The 22,674-nt window shown below is 34.4% G+C and overlaps 1 protein-coding gene across 1 annotated transcript in view; it reads left to right on the forward strand.

The window, feature by feature from the left end:
- The window catches only part of LOC145270713 (uncharacterized), a 25,479-nt gene extending 3,910 nt beyond the window's left edge, over nucleotides 1-21,569 (forward strand). Inside the window, exons 2-3 of the mRNA XM_080126326.1 lie at nucleotides 12,664-12,808; nucleotides 20,976-21,569. Of these exons, the coding sequence (XP_079982452.1) occupies nucleotides 12,664-12,808; nucleotides 20,976-21,034 (204 nt within the window). The 3' untranslated portion in view covers nucleotides 21,035-21,569. The remainder of the gene's footprint in view (nucleotides 1-12,663; nucleotides 12,809-20,975) is intronic.
- The last annotated feature ends 1,105 nt before the right edge of the window (nucleotides 21,570-22,674 follow it).

Here is a 22,674-nt window from a genome sequence, read left to right on the forward strand (position 1 = left end):
GAGTTCATTTATCAGGAGTTTATTTATCAGGAGTTCATTTATCAGGAGTTCGTTTATCAGGAGTTCATTTATCAGGAGTTCATTTATTAGGAGTTCATTTATCAGGAGTTCATTTATCAGGAGTTCATTTATCAGGAGTTCGTTTATCAGGAGTTCATTTATCAGGAGTTCATTTATCAGAAGTTCATTTATCAGGAGTTCATTTATCAGGAGTTCATTTATCAGGAGTTCATTTATTAGGAGTTCATTTATCAGGAGTTCATTTATTAGGAGTTCATTTATCAGGAGTTCATTTATTAGGAGTTCTGTGTGAGGTTGAGCTTCAGCAGAAATAGACGCTTTGGATTCGTTACTAATGTTCATATCATGGTGATGAGCTTTCCATTTTATATTGTTTAGGAAAATGTTCAATGCTTCAACAAATCTGGGATATCTTCTTGATAAGGATGGGAAAATGCAGCTAAAATCTGAGAACCCAACATTGAACTAGCACCGGATTTCTATCAGCATTTTGTAAACTTTTGTTCCAATTTTGAACAATTATTAAGGATCGGGATAGTTTTAGCAGAAATGGAAATGTGTTCCTTTCCGAACATATCTGGAGAGGATAAGACAAAAAAAGATCAACCAAACGGAAGATTCAGATACAAATGTGAATTACAATTAAGTTTACAAACATGATCGAAAATAGAAACTTTTAAATAAATTATAAATATTAAAGACTTAATATTTATAAAGTAATCATAACCAGACGTAAAAGCTCAATATATATATATATATATATATATATATATATATATATATATATATATATATATATATATATATATATATATACACATAAATATATATATATATATATATATATATATATATATACACATAAATATATATATATATATATTTATATGACTACTTCATTTAATCCCATAAATTAATATACGAAAGTATTATTTTATACGTATGTACATATATATACATATATATACATGTACATACGCATATACATCTATATATATATACATATACATCTATATATACATATACATATATATATATATATATATATATATATATACATATACATATTTCCAGTTTTCTAGTTAGCCAATCAGAAAGCTGATTATCTAACTAGAAATCCTCAACATATATAAAAACAAGAAGCAACCACAGAATTCGCGCATAAGCCTGACGAATCCTATACTGGATGAAACGCAGAATATTCAGTGTAGCTTAATCGCCATATATGTTTTATAAATTACTATATATATATGTATATATATATATATATATATATATATATATACATATATATATATATGACTACTTCATTTAATCCCATAAATTAATATACGAAAGTATTATTTTATACGTATGTACATATATATACATATATATATATATATACATGTACATACGCATATACATATATATATATATATACATATGCAAAAAATATATATACATATACAAAATATATATGTATATGACTACTTCATTTAATCCCATAAATTAATATACGAAAGTATTATTTTATACGTATGTACATATATATACAAAAAGTAACATCGTTTTTCATGCTTCAAAAAAACCCTCATAACCTTTTAATCACTGTGTGGGTGTGTGGGTGTGTGTGTAAATTACAAAATATTATATATAATAATAGATATATATTTATTTACATATATATATTAATAGATATGTATTTATTAATATATACATTAATATATATATATTTATATATATTAATAGGTATATATTTATATATATATAAATACATATATATGTAAATACAGATGTATTAATATATATATATGTAAAAACATATGTATTAATCTATATATATATATATTAATAAAAGAGAAAGGAACATATTAATATTAATAAACATATATGCAAATCAATTTTCCATTTTATTTATGTATATTTATATTTATGTATATATATATATATAATTACATATTAATATATATATATATTTAAATAAATATATATAAATATAATATATATGTATTAATACATATATATGTAATAATATATATATATAAATTCATGAATATATTTATATAATTATATGTATATATATATTCACATATTAATACATATTTATTAATGTATATATTATAATGTACATGTTAATATATATATATATATATATATATATATATTAACATATACATATTTATAAATACATTTATTTAAATATATATATATATATATATATATATATATATATTAATATATTATCATATTTGTAATTTTTAATATTTATTTAATTTTTTTTACATGCATGTAGTTAAGTTATCTATAGACGTGCATGTTTCGAAGTATCACATCTCGTCAGTATAGCAAAACTTGTTGAGATTCGAACTCGCCACCGCTCGATACGTAGCCTGATGTATTACCAAAAGATCACGGGATCTCCCCAGTTATATGCACGATGCATAAGATTTTTTTTTTTTTTTTTTTAAATCGATTCTGTGGTATTTTTTCTTCTTTTTTTCACTCTCTGTGTGTTTTAAGAGAAAAATATCACAGAAAAAAGATCCTGTGGTCCTGTGATAAGACATCATGGTACGAGGGGCGTGCAATAAGTAATGCCCCTGACCCACTTCCCATAGCAGTAGAGCAACGATACTTGGCACAGTTATTTGTCTTTCTCTACATAGGAATCACCCACAGCTATGCATTTCTCCCATCGTTTGATGCAGCTCTGGAGACCGTTTTTGTAGAACACCTCAGGTCCTCCAACCACGACGTGACTTCAGAAATCAAGGCTGCATCATATGGAAACGCTTTCCTTTCAAAAACAACTTCATGGCTGGGAAGGGATGAAAGTCAGAGGGTGCAAGGTCAGGAGAGTAGGGAGGATGGGGAAGGATTTCATAACCTCACGCCTGTGCTTCTGATCTGGCGACATGCGAGTTGTCGACCGGATCGTTGTCCTGCAGGAGGAGGGTACCTTTGCTGATCTTGCCCCGCCTCTTGATTTTGATAGCTTCCCTTAATTTCCTCAAAAGTGAAACATAATAGGCTGCTGTAATTGTGGTATCCTTTGCCAGGAAATTTGTCATCACTACTCCGTCCTGGTCCCAGAAGACTGAGCATGACCTTTCCAGCGGAGGGCTGCACCCTTGTCTTCTTTGGAAGTGGTGAGTTCCAGTGCTTCCACTGCATTGATTTGGCTTTGGTCTCTGGATCATAGTGATGGACCCAGGTTTCATTCTGTGTAATCAGTCTTTTGAAAAACTTTGACTCATCTTCTTGGCACATCTCCAAATTCATCCTCGAGCACTCGACGCGTTCTCGCTTCTGGAATGGTGTGAGCAACCTGGGAATCCGTCTGGCAGACACCTTATGCATATGCAAATGGTCATGAATGATTGTTTCCACAGACCCTGATCTTGACATCTTGGGCTATTTGGCGAATAGTAATGTGCCGATCTTCCAAAATGGCAGCCTCGACGTGACGGACAGATGCCTCATCAATGGCAGAAGGTGGGGGGCGACCAGGTCTAGGAGCTGTTTCCACAGACTTCCGGCTATGTTTGAATTCACGATGCCAGCGTTTTAGAAGGTCATATGATGGGGCATTATCACCATAAGTTTCTTTCATTTCATCAAAAGTCTCCTGTGGTGTGCGTCCTTTCAAATACAAAAACCGGATCACTGCTCGACATTCAACAGGCTCCATTTCACACCTAACTCAGTTCAAACACCTGTAAAACAGAAACCACAATTAGTTCAGAGCTGTAAGTTGCCACATAATCCGAATAGATATAAATCATTGCACATGCAAAATTTCAGCTAGATCAGACAACTGGAAGTGGGTCAGGGGCATTACTTATTGCACGCCCCTCGTACGTGTCGAGCGGTGGCGAGTTCGAGTCTCATCAACATTATACTGACGAGATGTGATACTTCGAAACATACTTAATTTTATGTTTAAATAAATATTTTAGTAAATTAATTTTTAAAAATACGTCTCCAACTATGGTTGGTTGTTTTACGGCATATCAACCCTTTTCAGGTTATTTAATGCCGAATCCAAAGATTTTGAAGAAAATGTTTTTAATAGAATATATTTGTTGTTTTCACGTCTGTTTCTATTTAACCCATAGTTGGGACCCTAACAGGTACTACCACTCCGGGTCAGGGTGGACATGGGAGCAATGACAATTAAGGGATTACTCTACACTCTCCAAAGCCCGCAAGCTGGAGCCTCACCATCGGATATAGTTTAAGGTCATATCCAAGACGCCAATGTGGGCGACTAGGATATAAATAAAGGGCAGATAACTTCTCTCTTTAAAAGCATTCAGGAAGTGAAAAGAAAGAAAAAAAAATGCCACAGAATCGCTTATAAAAATAAAATAAAATAAACAATCTATTTTTTTTTTCAACATGGAGGTCACCACTTCTCAAGGCCCGAGAGCCACTCGGGGATAAGGGTTATTGCGTGTACAGTAATCAATGGGATAATATCGTAGTAATCGTTAATATTGGAGATTTGATAAAGTGTCTAACTTAAGGGGGCGGTTCATCAGAAATTTGTTTATGTTGGACTTGAAGATATCCAAGTTGTAGTCAGGTAGGAAACAGGCAAACGGAAGAGAGTTCCACAGGCGTGCAGTTCTAAGAAAGAATCTTTGTTCATGGAATCTACGTTTTGACCTAGGCACAGATAAAGAGTGGGGAAAATTATTGACAGTTGTTTCAGCTAGACGGGTGTTTCTCGTGAAAGATTGGCGAGGGGGGAGGGCTAGAGATTGGAGCTCGGGCGAGCACTTACCATGGAAATTAGGATAAAACAAAGACAGGCTCACAACGTCTCTTCTGTGGGAGAGAGGTTGCAGGGAAGAAAACAGGGCATCACCCACTAAGCCACGAAGTCTATTTTGTACTCTGTCAAGGCAGGATAGGCTGTTTTTAGCAGTAGTACTCCATTATCATATATGTCTATATATATTATTATTATATATAGTTATACATATATGTAAAAATGTATATATAATTATGTCTTAAACAATAGCATGAATTTTATATATAACATATAGACATTTTCTGGTCACAAATATGTGCGCATGAGTTCCTGAAACATACTGTGTATGCCACTTTTTCCTGTGTGCAAATATGTGTGCGTGACTGCAAGGGACATTCTGTGTCCGCCGTTTTTATAAGTGTGTGTATATATGTGTGTATGACTTCAAGGGAAAGTTAACATGTTAATACATATATATGTATGTGTAAAAATTATATATATATATATATATATATATATATATATATATACATATATATATACATATATATAATTATATATAAATATAATTATATATAAATATAATTATATATATATAGATAATTATATATATATAATTATATATATATATAATTATATGTATATAATTATATATATATAATTATATATAATTATATATATATAATAATATATAATTATATATATATATAATTAAATATAATTATATATAATTATATATATATATATAATTATATATATATATAATTATATATAATTATATATATAATTATATATAATTATATATATATATATATAATTATATATAATTATATATATATATAATTATATATATAATTATATATATATAATTATATATATATATAATTATATATAATTATATATATATATAATTATATATAATAATATAGATATAATTGTGTATATATATAATTATATATATATAATTATGTATATATATAATTATATATATATAATTATATGCATATAATTATATATAATTATATATATATAATTATATATATATAATTATATAATTATATATATACATAATTATATATATAATTATATATATATAATTATATATATACATAATTATATATATAATTATATATATATATAATTATATATATATATAATTATATATATAATTATATATATACATAATTATATATATAATTATATATATATATAATTATATATATAATTATATATATATAATTATATATATATAATTATATACAAGATAATACTATATATATAGTAATACCTATATATTAATATATATTTATCAATATAGATATTAATAAATATAATTATATATCTATGATAATATATATACATTATGTAAAATCGGAAAAAATGTTAGCATGAATTTTAAATATATATATATATATATATATATATATATATATATATATATATTATAAAGCTGGACGTCTGTGTGTGTGCCTGGTCACGAATAGGCTCCTATATGGTTGACAATTATAGAAAACTGATCAGATATAATGATAGAAGATGTATCGAAACACAGGAATGGGTATGTTTGATCTGGCATAATGATGATTCATTAAAGTTGTGGGGTCTGCGTATGCGCCTGGTCTACAAAGTATGGAAATAAAAAATGTTAATATTAAATAAAAAAAAAAGTTTACAAGTGTTTTTGATATAGATGTACAAAATAATACTTTAATAAGTATGTTTTAACTTAAATAGGGATGGTATAAAAAAAATTGTGGGGTCTGCGTTCACGCCTGGCCTCCATAGAATGGAAATAGGCACAAACTTTAATAAAGACATTTCATATCTATCTGCGTAAGTATACTTTGATAATTATGTTTCAATTTGAAGAAATATGGTATAATAAAATTATGGGATGTTCGTTCGCGCCTGACCTCCATAGAATGTAAATATGTCACAAAGTTTAACAAGGTTTTTTAATATAGATCCACAGAATATTGTGATAAGTGTTTCAGTATGAACAGGTATGTTATAATAACTTATGGGGTTTATTTATTTTATTTTTACTTTCATCATATTTTGCTTTGGTTTTGATACCTCCAAATTCGAAGCTATCTCTTTACAACCCTTCTTTTTCATAACCTATCATACTTTCATAAATCGGAGTCCATTTTCTGTAGGCTGTTTTTGAACCCAGTCAACGACGGGTACTTTTGCTAGTATACATATATATATCTATATATATATATATATATATATATATATATATATATATATATATACACACACATATATATATATATATATATATATATATATATAGAGAGAGAGAGAGAGAGAGAGAGAGAGAGAGAGAGATTTTGCGTATGCCGCCTTTTCCTTGCAAATTTTTGTGCTTGACTCCATAAGAAAGTCGGCGTTATGTGCAAATATGTGTGTGAGTAATTCTGCGTATGTCACTTTTTTCTGTGTACAAATATGTGTGCGTGATTTCAAGAGGCATTGTGCGTATGATGACATTTATACGTGTGCAAGTATGTGTGCGTGCCGCCTATTTCTGTGTACCTTTTTCTGTGTGTGCGTTTTTTTTTCTGTGCGTGTGTTGGTTGGTTGATTGGTTGTTTTTGTTTTACGCCATATCAACCCTTTTCAGGTTATTTAATGCCGAATCCAAAGATTTTGAAGAAATTTTTTTTAATAGAATTATTTGTTGTTTTCTTTTCTTTTTTTTTTACATTTTCACCCCATACAAGGGACATTGCCACTTTGGTGTAGGAGGCTACTAACAGGGGCAACAACTACTTGAGTACTATGTAGGGATTTGGGCAGCAAGATGTTGGTTCACGTTGCACTTGAACTTCTGCACGTCAGTACAGTTGGGGAAGCAGGGACCTGGAATGGAATTCCAAAGTCTAACGGTTCTGGGGAAGAAATTACTGGAGTAGAAATATCTTTTACATCTAGGGACTTCTACAGTGTGGGGGTGGGATTTTGCAGTCTGTTGGGTCTGTCGATGGTGTTCACGTCGTGGGGACACAAGTGCTTGCAGTTCATCAGAGCATTCACCATTATAATACTTGTAGAACAGGCAGAGGGATGCAACGTTTCGTCGATGGGACAGAGGCTGAAGCTTAGATGCCAGTTCAGGGCCTATCAGATTTGCGACTCTCTTTTGAACCTTGTCAAGGAGCGAGAGACTAATAGCAGATGCACCAGCCCAAATATGACAGCAATACTCCATACATGGGCGAATGGTTGCCTTATAGAGGTACAGGATATTTTCGGGTGTTAGTAGTTTTCTAGCACGGTAGAGAGAGCCTACCTTCCTTGCAGCGGCCCTGGCAATGCCTTCAATGTAATTGTTCCAACTCATGTTTCCTGTGAACATTAGGCCAAGGAGCTTGAGAGACGTACTCTCAAATAAAGAGTCGTTGGCCATTGCTATAGGTGGTAGTTTCAAGTCGGTTTCTATTTAACTCATATTTGAGATCCTAACTGGATCTACCACTCCGGGTCAGAGTGGACTTGGGAGCAATGGCAATTAAAGGGTGGCTCCACACTCCCCAAAGCCTGCAAGCTGGGGCCTCAGCCTCACCACTGGATATAGGTTAAGGTCATATCCAGGACCGTGTATGTGTGTGTGTGTGTGTGTGTGTGTGTGTGTGTGTGTGTGTGTGTGTGTGTGTGTGTGTAAGAATTTGTTTGCATGAGTTTGTTTTTTTTTGGGGGGGGGGGGTCATACGCTTTCCATGAATGGGGACGATAGACTGAAAGTTTATCAACAGGGATATAGATTTGAGTTCAGACGAACCATGAAACTTACCATGAAAATAACAAGAGGGTTGAAACAGGCTGGCAACGTTTCTTCTGTGGAAAAGAGTTTGCAGGGAAGACAAAAGGGCTAGGTTTCAACTTTATCAACGCAGGATAGGTCATACTAGGTTTCAACTTTATCAAGGCAGCATAGGTCATACTAGGTTTCAACTTTATCAACGCAGGATAGGTCATACTAGGTTTCAACTTTATCAACGCAGGATAGGTCATACTAGGTTTCAACTTTATCAACGCAGGATAGGTCATACTAGGTTTCAACTTTATCAACGCAGGATAGGTCATACTAGGTTTCAACTTTATCAAGGCAGCATAGGTCATACTAGGTTTCAACTTTATCAATGCAGGATAGGTCATACTAGGTTTCAACTTTATCAACGCAGGATAGGTCATACTAGGTTTCAACTTTATCAACGCAGGATAGGTCATACTAGGTTTCAACTTTATCAACGCAGGATAGGTCATACTAGGTTTCAACTTTATCAACGCAGGATAGGTCATACCGAGCAACTTCTGTTCAAATATGACAACAGAATTTAATTTTTTGGGAGTACCTGGCTTTTATTGATTTGGGGCCAAGATCACAGTGTAGTATCTGTTCTTCAGATGATGTACTTCCATTTCTTGTTCTCTGTCAGTAGAGGAGAAATCTTTCACGACTGAGACAATTTTTAATTTTTGTTCCTTTACTCTACGTTAAAAAAACGACCCTGGTGTCTAACTCTGTCCCGTAGGGAGGCATTGTAAATAGGAACTCGAGCATGGAAGTAATATGGTGTAATCTACCGATGCTAATTTAAATTACGACGCGGTTACCATCAGGGCATAATCACGTTGACACACTGGATCACTGAAGTTAAGCAACGTTGAACCTGGTCAGCATTAAATGGGTGACCATTTGGGACTTCCCGGTGGTGTATGTGCTCTCCGCTTATCTCTGCATTGTTTCCAGTCGTCCTGGTCTTCTCCTTGCCACTGGACTCAAACAGTGCCGATTAACGAAAGGTGTGGTTGAAGATTGCGCAACCCTTGCATCACACTTACACGCGCTACTGCATCATGCATCGGGTGTTTCCCATATTACGACATTTTAAAAAAAGAAAAAAAAGAAACTTATTCTTGGAAAGAAAAATTGAGTTAACAAGACAGTAACGCGTTTTCTGAATATTTAGCAATGTAATTCCTTATGTTATGAGCGGTGGCACTGGAGCGGTGGAGTGATCCAACTATTTTTCCAGCGACCTTGGCAACAGATTTGATGTATGTGTTCCATTTCAGATTAGAAATGAAGGTCAGTCTCAAAAACTTGTCAAGACATGAAACTTTCCCGAAATGAGAGCCGCTAGGAAAATGGTGGGATCCTTCTACCGCTCCAGAAGATATCTCACTAATGATGCAATTCTCTATCTATATAAAAGCCAAGCACGTCCAAAGATGGAGTACTGCTGCCACATCTGGGTGGGAGCTGCTAAAAACAGCCTATCCTGCCTTGACAGAGTACAAAATAGACTTCATGGCTTGGTGGGGGATGCCCTTTTCTCTAACCTGCAACCTCTCTCCCACAGAAGAGACGTTGCGAGCCTATCCTTGTTTTATCATTATTTCCATGGCAGGTGCTCATCTGAACTCCAATCTCTGGTTCCCCCTCGCCAATCTTTCACGAAAAACACCCGTCTAGCTGAATCCACTGTGAAAAATTTCCCCTACTCTTTATCTGTGCCTAAATCAAAACGTGGATGCCATGAACAAAGCTTCTTTCTTAGAACTGCACGCCTGTGGAACTCTGTTTCATCTGCCTGCTTCCCACCGGACTACAACTTGGATGCCTTCAAGTCCAACACAAGCAAATTCCTGATGGACCGCCCCCTTAAGTAAACACTTCATCAAATCTCCACACTAACGTAATGTACTTGCAATAACCCTTATCCCTGAGTGGCTTCCGGGCCTTGATAAGTGGTGATCACTGTGTAAAAAAAAAATCTGCATCGATGTTTTCATTTCGTTTTTTGTATAGATTTATTTTCTTGCCTGTCATTTTTCTGTTTGGCGAGTTTGAAAATATATTTGTTTTTCAGCTTTTCTATTTTTTTTGTTGGGTTAGTCGCTTTCTTCCAATTCGAATGTCGTCTGCTTCCATTTAGATAGCCCTTTCTCTTTGGCTAATCAAATTCCCAAAAATTCAATAAAAAATAAATAATAAATAAGTAACTAATAAGAAAATAAAAAGTCACCCCCGCCCCCTTAATATCACTTTAAAAATTACTAAAAACATAACAGAAAAAAAAAATTAAATAAAATAAAAAGTCGAGTTAGCGTTCAACATTTGAACAACGCTTGGCTGACACCGATGATTATCGGTCTCACCCGATCCATGTTTGACAGGAATTCACGAGAATTCGGGTCAAATTATGCACGAGTACCAAAGGTTGCGCCCAGGATGGAACCTTGAGGGACGCCAGGGTTAATACTATGAATTTCTTATTTCTGCCCATCAACGACTACACTTATAAGTGTATCACAGAGAAAGGATTTGATAATGAACCGCCCCCTTAAGTAGACACTTCATCAAATCTCCACACTAACGTAATGTACTTGCAATAACCCTTATCCCTGAGTGGCTTCCGGACCTTGATAAGTGGTGATCACTGTGTAAAAAAAAAAAAAAATTGAGAGGACATTTTCAGCTATTGCATAGTTGGCGATCTTGTGAAGTAGACCGTTATGCCATACTCTATCAAAAGCCTTTGATATGTCAAGAGCTATTGCTCTGGAAATTAAGCACCTGTCGAGAGATTCACTAATCCTGTGCAATATTACTAGCAGAACAGAAACCATATTGTATGTCATGCGTGAGTAGGCAGGTTATTTTTGTTTCTCTGTTTATCACAGAGTCCAGCAACTTACTCATTATGCACAGGAGACTGGTCTGTACTGAGAGAGAGAGAGAGAGAGAGAGAGAGAGAGAGAGAGAGAGAGAGAGAGAGAGAGAAAGAGAGAGATCCAGAATGTTTTTTTTTACTTCCATTTTCATCCCAAACAAGACACAGTGCCACTTTGAAATAGGGCTACTATCGGGGACATAAGTTGCAGGGATATTATGAAGGGAGATGAGCAGCAAAAGCCTTTGATATGTCAAGAGCTATTGCACTTGAACTTCTGCATGTCAGTACAGTTGGGAAAGACGAATCCCAAAAGGGAGTTCCAAAGTCTTGCAGTTCTGGGGAGAAACTATTGGAGTAGAAGGTTTTCTTACACCTAGGGATCTCTACTGTGAAGGGGTGGGATTTAGCTGCTTGTCGGGTTTGTCAGGGATATTTACGTCGAGGGGGCACAAGTGCTTGTACATCGTCAAAGCATTCAACATTAAAATACTTGTAGAACATGCGGAGGGATGCAACATTTCATGGGTGAATAGTGGCTGTATAGAGGTATAGGATACTTTAAGGCGTAAGTAGCTTTCTAGCATGGTAGAGAGAACCTACCTTCTTTGCAGCAGCCTTGGCAATACGCTCAATGTATCTGTTCCAATTCATGTTCCCTGTGAACTGCTCATGGGGTTTTCCAGGATGTTGGGAATGTTGATGTGAAAAGTTTTGACATGAATGATTTTAAATCCCTTTTGAGTTATTTTGTTATAACTCAACTGTGTGTAACTGCTTTCCAAATAAAGATAGTGACAATTTAAAAAAAAAAATGCGGTCCGTAAATACGCATGTAATGGGCCGCATGCAGTTCGCCGGCTGCATGTTTGACATGTATGCCCCTTCACAATATTAGAGCGAGGGATATACAGAGGAAACCGAATTCTCTCTCTTTCTACAATTGTTACGTGATTTTAGCAACTTCTATTAAGTAAAGGTTATATTTTAGCTCCACTTCCGTCAATCATTCCTCTATTTAAATAATGGCTTCGAAACCCAGACCCTATATAAAACGACAGACTCATTTTTCTTTTTCTCTCCAACATATTCGAGAAAGTGACGTCATTTTCTCTGAAGTCATGCTGTTACTCTCTTGTTATTGCATTTTTAGCGCTCTTAAAACCCAGCCTTGTGCCATATCTGCTCACCTCGTTTTTGTTTTAATTTCAGAAGTGTTTATATCGAATGATGGACCGAGAGACACGCTCGAATTATCCAATCAATCTGGCCGCCCTCCGCGAACTCAAAAGGAATCTTCGGCTCGGGATGTCCCACGTCAAGAGAGGGTTGGAGTTACCAAGCAGGCCAAACAGAGGTAAATAATATCTAACATTAGCGCTTTTGTTTTAAAGGAGGATTATATAAGGGAGATAACTCATTTACAAAAGCAGATTATGAAAATGAATTTAAAATAGATAATCAATTTAATATATATATATAATTAATTTAATATATATGTATAATTAATTTAATATATATATGTATAATTAATTTCATATATATATGTATAATTAATTTAATATATATATATAGTTTAATATATATATATAATTTCATATATATATAATTAATTTCATATATATATAATTAATTTCATATATATATAATTAATTTAATATATATATATAATTAATTTCATATATATATATATATATAATTAATTTAATATATATATATATAATCAATTTCATATATATATATATATAATTTCATATATATATAATTAATTTCATATATATATATAATTAATTTCATATATATATATATATAATTAATTTCATATATATATATCTAATTAATTTCATATATATATAATTAATTTAATATAATACATACATATATATATATATATATATATATATATATATATATATATATATATATATATATATATAAGTGAACCTGTCTGTGTGTGTGTCTGTGTGCATTTTCCAACGGTCTGGTCTACAGACTCGAAATTTGATATACAGCGTACTGAGATTTGGGAAAATCTTTGTAATCCGTTTTAGGCCAGAAATTTGGCTGTTAAAGGGTCAAAGTTCAACAATTTGACCTTTGAGAACTCTACCAAACTCTTCCGCCAATTTTGGCGTTAAACACTTGAAATTTTAGATATAGGTTTCGTTTTGCTTTCTCTCAATAAACAAATGTAAAAAAAAAATAAACAATGAAAAAAACAAACAAATAACTGCTCAATTTTTTGTCCCCGCCAGCCGAGAGGTTTGTGTTATAGTTTTGTATTACGGAATAACTTAAAATCAATTATTTCTTAACAACTTTTGAAAGATAAAACCCTAAATTTTATAGAATTTAAAACAAATATACCGGTGAGAACATGCTAATCGAATAGAACCTAGAGCGTTCGTAAATGTGTATTCTGAAAATAAATGTCTATTCCAGAATTAAATTTCAACCAATCAAAAAAACCTGGAAAGCATGGCACACAAAAGAACCCGCACGCTATCGTATTAATATATAGATAATAATAATGTCATTTATTTAATAAATTAAAATATTTTGGGTATTTTTTACTACCGACCGCCAACCACTTCATGTTAAGAACGGCTTTCAGGATACCCTTCCAACCTCCCCGTGTTAAGAACGGCTTTCGAGGTTGGGAAGGGGTGTTTATTTCGAAGGAGGTTCTTAACATAAGGTTGAGGTGTTTATAATACGCTGAGGCACGTGCTACAAAAGTACCTTTTTTTAATTAAATAAAAAATTGCAATTAAATTAATAATAATTAATTATTAAATATGTGATTATATTGTTTTAAATAACGCAAAAAGTATTGTATATTGTTCAAAATAAATAAAAATGCTATACACTTGAGAGCGGCCTCTTTGGGGGGGGGGCTGGTTTTCCCCAACATCGTGGGGAAACAAATACGGCGAGAAGCTTGACTGGCCTCAAGCCAGACGTTTATTTCTGCGCTTGCGTACATTCATTTCTGCAAGTCAACTTTTTAATCGTTAAATTTGAACCCTTTTTAAATTCTGTCGTGTCTTAGCGTATCGGTAAGATATCAGCTTTTCTTTCACCTTATTTTTTGCCTTTACGTCACGGGTTCAAGCCTACCAGCTTACTACCACTAGATTTTTTTTCTTTTTTTTTTGTTGCTCCAAACACCCGGGCAACGCCGGGCACCGAGGCTAGTATAAAAAAAATATTTTCTTTTGTTTTTTTGTACAAAATTACATCCCTAAATTTTCATCAAGTAACACATGCAACCATATCATCCACAAAAAATGGCCGAAAAATGAAGTTGTTGTTGTTTTTAAAAACGAAATTACATTTATTAAAATCCATTATTTCTGAGTAACTTTTTTTTTCCCAGAAAGATAAAACCCCGAATTTTATCATATAGAAAACAGAATAATGTAAAACTTTTTCTCCGATTTTTAATTAAATTTTAAATGTTAAATTTTCCCCAAGAGTTAACAATTGACATTTTTTGTCTTGCACAGAAAACGTACATAAATATTTTTTTTAAAAGGTTTTTGAAATAATTCATTTATTTATTTTTAGTCTAACTAAGATTTAGGATGATTTTCTATGAGAATATGCAAAAATATAATATAAGTACCTGGATTTCAAATAATTCCACTTATTCATATAGGCAACCAGTTACTTCGCGTCGATCTAGAGTCTAGATCGACACTGTTTACGTTTGTATTCGATAAAAAGCAAACTATGGAAGACCATACAGGCCAAAAAAACTTATTTTTCAGTAACGAAAATTTCAATGTATTATTAACGCTGATGCTGGCCAGTACCAGATGGGTGACCATTTGTATGAGTTTGGTTTTTAATGTGTATGTGTGTGGGGGCCAGGCTCCCCAAAATGGGAGAGGGGCAATTTAAAGCAGAATAAAAAAAATTATTTCAGCGCGTTTGGTCCACCGTAGTCGACAGGCGGCAAACGTTTTCAAACGGGATCGAAAAAATGATGCTATTTTTAACACAAAGGGCACAATATTTATCGAATTTTTTTTGTATCGATTCTTTAAAGCATGCCCTGTTTAATAATGGTCATGCATTATTCGGCTCGCTAAAAAAAATTGTTAATTTATTTATCAAAGATTTTAAAATGGCTTTTTTCGTATAAATATTAAAAAAAAATTTGTTTTGTTTTGCTTAACTTAAATTAATTATTTTACTTAACATTCACCGAATTTCACACTTCAAAACTCAAAAGCGGGATAATTAAACACAATCGAAGTTCTGATATTCAGACGTCAAAATAAGGTATGCAAACAAGTTTTTTTTTAATCTATATTTCTGTCCCTTACAACAACACAATATGTTGTGTTCAGTTTCAGATGATTATTTTAAGCATATTTGTTCCCACTTCAAAACAAGGGGGGTTGTAAGCAAAAAAAATATATATATATATAAATATGGTTTGTGAAAAATAAGTACACTGTTATAAAGTTCATTCTTCTCTTAATAATCGCTGAAAATTTCGTATTGATTGGATAATTACCTGATTTTTGGTAGATTTTTAAAAAGACGGTCCGTCAAAAAGTACTTACCTGCCCCCCCCCCCGAGTTTTGGCGGTGCCTAGTTTAGTGCAACCGAAAAATAAGAGTTATTTCCCTTGAAGACAAAAAAAGGGGAAGTTATTGCCCTTGCATCAAAAGATTAGCTTCCTCGTATCACCGGCGCTTTTTTATACAAAGTCATTTTTTTTTTTATTACATTTTCACCACAAACAAGGCACATTGCCACTTTGTTGTAGGGGGCTACTATCAGGGCAACAACTACTGGGGTACTATGTAGGGATTTGGGCAGCAAGATGTCGGTTCACGTTGTACTTGAAATTCTGCACGTCAGTACAGTTGGGGAAGCAGGGACCTGGAATGGAATTCCAAAGTCTAGTGGTTCTGGGGAAGAAACTACTGGAGTAGAAAGATCTTTTACATCTAGGGATCTCTACAGTGTGGGGGTTGGATTTTGCAGCCTGTCGGGTCTGTCGAGGGTGTTCACGTCGTGGGGGCACAAGTGCTTGTAGTTCATCAGAGCATTCAACATTATAACATTATAATACTTGTAGAACAGGCAGAGGGATGCAACGTTTCGTCGATGGGACAGAGGCTGAAGCTTAGATGCTAGTTCAGCTTTGCAACTCTCTTTTGAACCTTGTCAAGGAGCAAGAGACTAGTTGCCGATGCACCAGCCCAGATGTGACAGCAATACTCCATACATGGGCAAATGGTGGCCTTATAGAGGTACAGGATACTTTCAGGTGTAAGTAGTTTTCTAGCACGGTAGAGAGAATGTCTATATTTTCGTGGTCTGAATTGTATGAATGTCCGACATTGTATGTTTTTTTGAGCAAAATGTCCTTTTTTACGGCAATTTGTGCAGTTTTTATTTTTATTTTATTGTATCTAGACTCTGGAATTCAATTCCAGGTCCCTGCTTCCCTAACTGTACTGACATGCAGAAGTTCAAGTGTAACGTGAACCGACATCTTGCTGCCCAAATCCCTACATAGTGGCCCAGTAGTTGGTGCCCCTGATAGTAGCCCCCTACACCAAAGTGGCAATGTGCCTTGTTTGAGGTGAAAATGTAATTACAAAAAAAAATGAAGAAAAATACAACAATAGTTGTAGAGGTAATTGTGATTTTAGCAAACAAACTCTTTAATAAAACAAGGATGAAGCTGTTTTTAAAGATAAGGGAATGCTGTTATAAATATTTTAAGATTTGTTCAGTAAAAAAAAAAAGAAAAGAAAAGCCGCGGCAGCTTTTTTTTTTTTTTTTTTTTTAATCCTTTTCATCAAACGGTGCTGAACCCGTATACGATTCCTGCTAAAGGTTGTTACCAGTTCTATTTCAGAGGCAAATTAGGCATTTCCTTTTTTTGCAACGAAGAAAGAATAAAATTTGTTGTGTCGAATTTTAGAGGTACGCTTTGTTGCAATTGTCATGTTATTTTTTTTTTGCCACTGTCGGCAAAAACAGGTGAGATAAATATCATACATTATTTTAGAAATTATCTTGTTAATGCTTCGTGAAAAATCTTTGCCCCAAAATATGGTGAAGTCATGAACAGGAACAACTAATGAACTAATGAACTAATGAACACCAAATGAAATAAGTTAAAATTTGAAATTAATGTTTTTCATATTTCTTTTAGAAATTATCTTGTTAGTGCGCCATGAAAAATCTTTGATCTGCTCAGGGGCTCCATGGCGTCCTAGAGTTTGGGAAATCCTACTTTTACGGTTACTAGATACTACTATTATATATTCCACAGTGTATATACATATTAGAATAACAGCATTACACGGACGGCGCCATGTTTTGGTGCGTTTCACTAAACTCGTTTTCTTGTAGTTGATAGTGTCCTTCTACCTGTGTTCTTTTCAATATTAAGGTCAATAGCCATCTCATCTTTTCTTTTTACTTGGGAGTCATCTCTTATTAAGGCCCGAAAGCCACCCGAGGAAAAGGGTTAATGAATGTAAGGTCGTAGTGTAGTAATCGTTAATTGTGTAAATTGGGTAGAATTTGAATACGTATGGGAATGGCACAACAAGAACTTGTTTACATTGGATTTGAAGGCTACCGTGTTGTATTCAACTGGGAAGTAGGACAACGGAACAATGTTCCACAGGCGGGCAGTTCTGGAAAAGAAGCTAAAAAATGCTAAAACCTGAACTAAAAACAAATGCTAAAGATGCTGAAAACTAAACTAAGAACAATATATTAAATAAGTGTTTTACGGTACAAAACTTATAAAGCGCTTTAAATAAGGTCGGGAAGACTCTAGGGGTTCCTTTCATCAACAAACTCATCAGGAGTCAATCGTTGAATTTCTATCAAGTGTAAAGCAAATGTCACGCAAGAGCGAAGACTTACTTCTTTTTTTTTTTTTTTTTACATTTTCACCCCACACAGGCACATTGCCACTCAGGTGTAGGGGGCTACTATCAGGGGTAATATCTACTGAGGAACTATGTGGGGATTTGGGCAGCAAGATGTCTGTTTACGTTACACTTGAACTTCTGAACGTCAGTACAGTTGGGGAAGCAGGGACCTGGAATGGAATTCCAAAGTCTAGCGGTTCTGGGAAAGAAACTACTGGAGTAGAAATATCTTTTACATCTAGGGATCTCTACTGTGTGGGGGTGAGATTTAGCTGCCTGTTGGGTTTGTCGAGGGTGTTTACCTCGTGGGGGAACAAGTGCTTGCAGTTCGTCAGAGCATTCTCCATTAAAATACTTGTAGAACAGGCAGAGGGATGCAACATTTCGTCGATGGGACAGAGGCTGAAGCTTGTCTAGGAGTGAGAGACTAGTAGCAGATGCACCAGCCCAAATATGACAACAATACTCCATACATGAGCGAATGGTGGCCTTATAGACTTACAGGATACTTTCGGGCGTTAGTAGTTTTCTAGCACGGTACAGAGAGCCTATCTTCTTTGCAGCGGCCCTGGCAATGCTCTCAATGTAATTGTTCCAACTCATGTTTCCTGTGAACGTTAGGCCAAGGAGTTTAAAAAATGTACTCTCAGATAAAGAGTCGTTGGCCATTGCTATTGGTGGTAGAGAAGGTTTCTTGTAATTATTGAAGGAAAGTAGTTTAGTCTTGGCGGCATTGAACGTGATCATCCATTTTTGTCCCCATGCCACTACAGATTGGAGGTCATCCTCTAGTGTTTCTGCCATTTCTTTAGATATGTGTTTGTTTGTTTTCCTGTCGTGCTTGTTATAGAGTGGTGTCATCAGCATATATACTCATCTCAGAGGCAATTTTGTGGGAGAGGTCATTTATGAATATTAGGAACAACAGAGGTCCAAGGATAGACCCTTGGGGCACTCCCATATTTATATAATATTGTTTAGATGTACAACCGTCGATGACAACCTGGAATTTTCTCTTATCTAAGAAGGATTTAATTATGTTAAGTATTCTACCAGTGGTACCATATGATCTAATCTTCCTGAGGAGATCCTCATGCCATACCCTGTCAAAAGCCTTCGATATATCTAGAGCTACCACTCTGCCCTCCCCCGCTTTGTCAGGTGAGTGGTATATATGTTCAGAGATTACAGTTAGGATGTCAGCTGTAGAACAGGCTTGTCTAAATCCATATTGTTGGTCAGTCAGAAGTTCAGCATCTGTAAGGTGCTGGACTAGAGCATGGTTAATTAAGGTCTCAAATATTTTGGCAAAAAGTGGGAGGAGGCTAATGGGACAATAATTTAATGGGTCAGTTCTTTCACCAGAATTCTTGAATACTGGTACCACAGAAGTTTTCCAACAGCTCAGAAAGCAAGTTTCATTAAGGCATTTGTTGTAGAGTTTGGAGAGAACTGGAGCTACTTCAGTTGAGCACTTTTTTAATAGCACAGCCGGGATGAGATCGGGTCCACATGCTTTTGAAGTGTCAAAGGTTTTTATGCTAGTATGCACCTGAGCAGGGGTGATTTTTAGATCGTTTAGCGTGGCGTCTGTCCGCAAAGGAAAGTCAGGTAGGGGGTGGTTGAGAGGGTCCAGTGTGGCGTTTGAGGCAAACCGACTGGCAAGCATGTTAGCTTTCTCGGTTGCTGAGCAAACAACCTCGTGATTGTTGGTTAGTGGGGGAATTGTTGATTGCCCATTATCTGTTGTAGATTTTCCAGAAGTCACGAGTTCCTAATTTTTATGCTTCGTTGTGTTTTATAGTGGTTTCAGTAAATTCTCTCTAAGCTGTCGCTATTTCTTTCTTAACGTTACTTCAAGGTTCTATATACTTCTGTCTGTTTGAACTGGACTTATGTATGCGGTATGCATGCTGCCTTTGAGTAATGGCAGTTGCGCAAGTTGAAGTAAACCATTGGGGAGAGTGGGGCTTGGTATAAAATAAAATTACTTATAAAATTATAATGAATGGATGAAATGAAAATATATATATATATATATATATATATATATATATATATATATATATATATATATAAAATTAAATGAAAGGCAAATGGGATTACGAGTAAATTATACGTTGTAGAATATATACAATTGTATAAAATATATGTACAAAATGGGATATGTTGGGAACTTAAAATTTAAAATATATCCCCAAATAAGTCCAAAGATTTTACGAAATCCTTCTGTCGACAGAGAGAGGGACTGAGTGAGAGGATAGAGACTGACTCCAGAATCCTCAGGTGATTCAAAGAGTCAACCTGGTGTAAAATCCTAAACCAGTCCATATTATATTTTACCTGCTGCATTTCAGAGGCAAATGAGGCATTTCCTTTTTGCAATGAAAAAAAAAATTGTGTTGAATTTTAAAGGTATACTTTGTTGTAATTGTTGTGTTAATTTTTTGCCAATGTAGCAACAAATCGGTGAAATAAAATGTCTTACACTGTTTTTTGTTTTTATATATATATATATATATATATATATATATATATATATATATTAAGTTAATTGACTGCAAAAAATAAATCCTTTATTTTATTTTTTTTTTTTACGGCAGGTTCGGGGCTTTGTTTGTGGAAGGTGTGTCCCACTGCTCCGTGGAGGGAATCGACCTAGAAACCCGACAGCAGCATCATCACTGACTCTCACTTATGAAACACATATACAAACATACTTACATGGCCAAGTGACTTCCCTGTGTTCTTCATCAGACAAAGACTTGTTCATCCTCCATCCAAACAAAACAGCAAAAAAATGACAGCAAATAAAAAATACTATTTGATGGAGGAAAAAGACGACTTCAAAAAACTCATATGCGTACATATATATATATATATATATATATATATATATATATATATATATAGTGTGTGTGTGATACGGAAAATCGCGTGGCAATTAAAATGGCGGACAGTATATTTAATTATTGGAGGCGATGGCGCAGCAAACTACCAAAGATTAAACCAAGTGTAAGGCTTGGAAGATGAATATTTCTACTTCCGGTTTTTTTTTTTTTTTTGGTATCTGGATTTCCGGTCTTTGATGTCACGATTTCCATTGCTACTGTGATTTGTAAATGAAAGCTTGGAGATTTGTATAAAATTCTACGAATAAACATTTCTTTGAAAATAAATTAAAATTATGGAAATGATATCTTTTAATATTTTTACTTTACAATTTCATATATACATATTTTTCTCTTTTTTTTTACAAAGGAGTCGCCACTTATCGAGGATAAGGGTTACTGAGCGTACAGTGGTCAAGGGGTGGGTCATATCAGTCATCGATAGTATTGGAAATTTGATATATTAGATAACTTTTGAAAACAACCATATTGCAGTCAGTTGGAAAGTAGGAAAACGGAAGACACTTCCACAGGCGTGTAGTTTAAAGAAAGAAACTTTGTTCATGGAATCTATGTTTAGGTTTAGGTACAGATAAAGAGTGGGGGAAATTATTGATAGTGGTTTCAACTAAACGGAAATTTTATAGCGAGCCACACTCTCCCCAGTGGTTTACTTCTACTTGTGCAACTGCCATTGCTCAAAGGCAGCATGCGTACCGCAGATTTAACCGACATAAGTTCAGTTTAAACAGACAGAAGTATATAGAAGCCAGAAGTAACTGTAAGAAAGAAATACCGACAGTTAAGAGAGAATTTACTTAAACCACCAAAAAACGCCCAAAGCACAAAAATTAGGAACCCGTGACTTCAGGAAAATCTACAACAGTGTAGTAAATAATGGGTAATCAACAATTCCCCCACTATCCAACAATCAGCAACCGAGAAGGCTAACATGCTTGCCAGTCGGTTTGCCTCAAACTCCACACTGGACCCTTCTAATCACACCCTCCCTGACTTTCCTTTGTAGACAAACGCCAGGCTAGACAATCTGGAAATCACCCCTGCTCAGTTGCATGCTATCATAAAAACCCTTGACACTTCAAAAGCATGTGGACCTGATCTCATCCTGGCTGTGCTATTTAAAAAAGTGCTCAGCCGAAGTAGCTCCAATCCTCTCCAAACTTTACAACAAATGCCTTAATGAATCTTGCTTTCCTGCCTGCTGGAAAACTGCTTCTGTGGTACGAGTTTTCAAGAAATCGGGCGAAAGAACTGACCCATTAAATTATTGCCCCATCAGCCTCCTCCCACTTTTCGCCAAAATATTTGAGACCATAATTAACCAAGCTCTAGTTCATCACCTTACAGATGCTAAGCTGCTGACTGACCAAAAATATGGATTTAGGTAAGC

The sequence above is a fragment of the Euprymna scolopes genome, chromosome 46, assembly GCF_053919585.1.
Source record: "Euprymna scolopes isolate OS-2025 chromosome 46, ASM5391958v1, whole genome shotgun sequence".
Lineage (NCBI taxonomy): Eukaryota > Metazoa > Mollusca > Cephalopoda > Sepiida > Sepiolidae > Euprymna > Euprymna scolopes.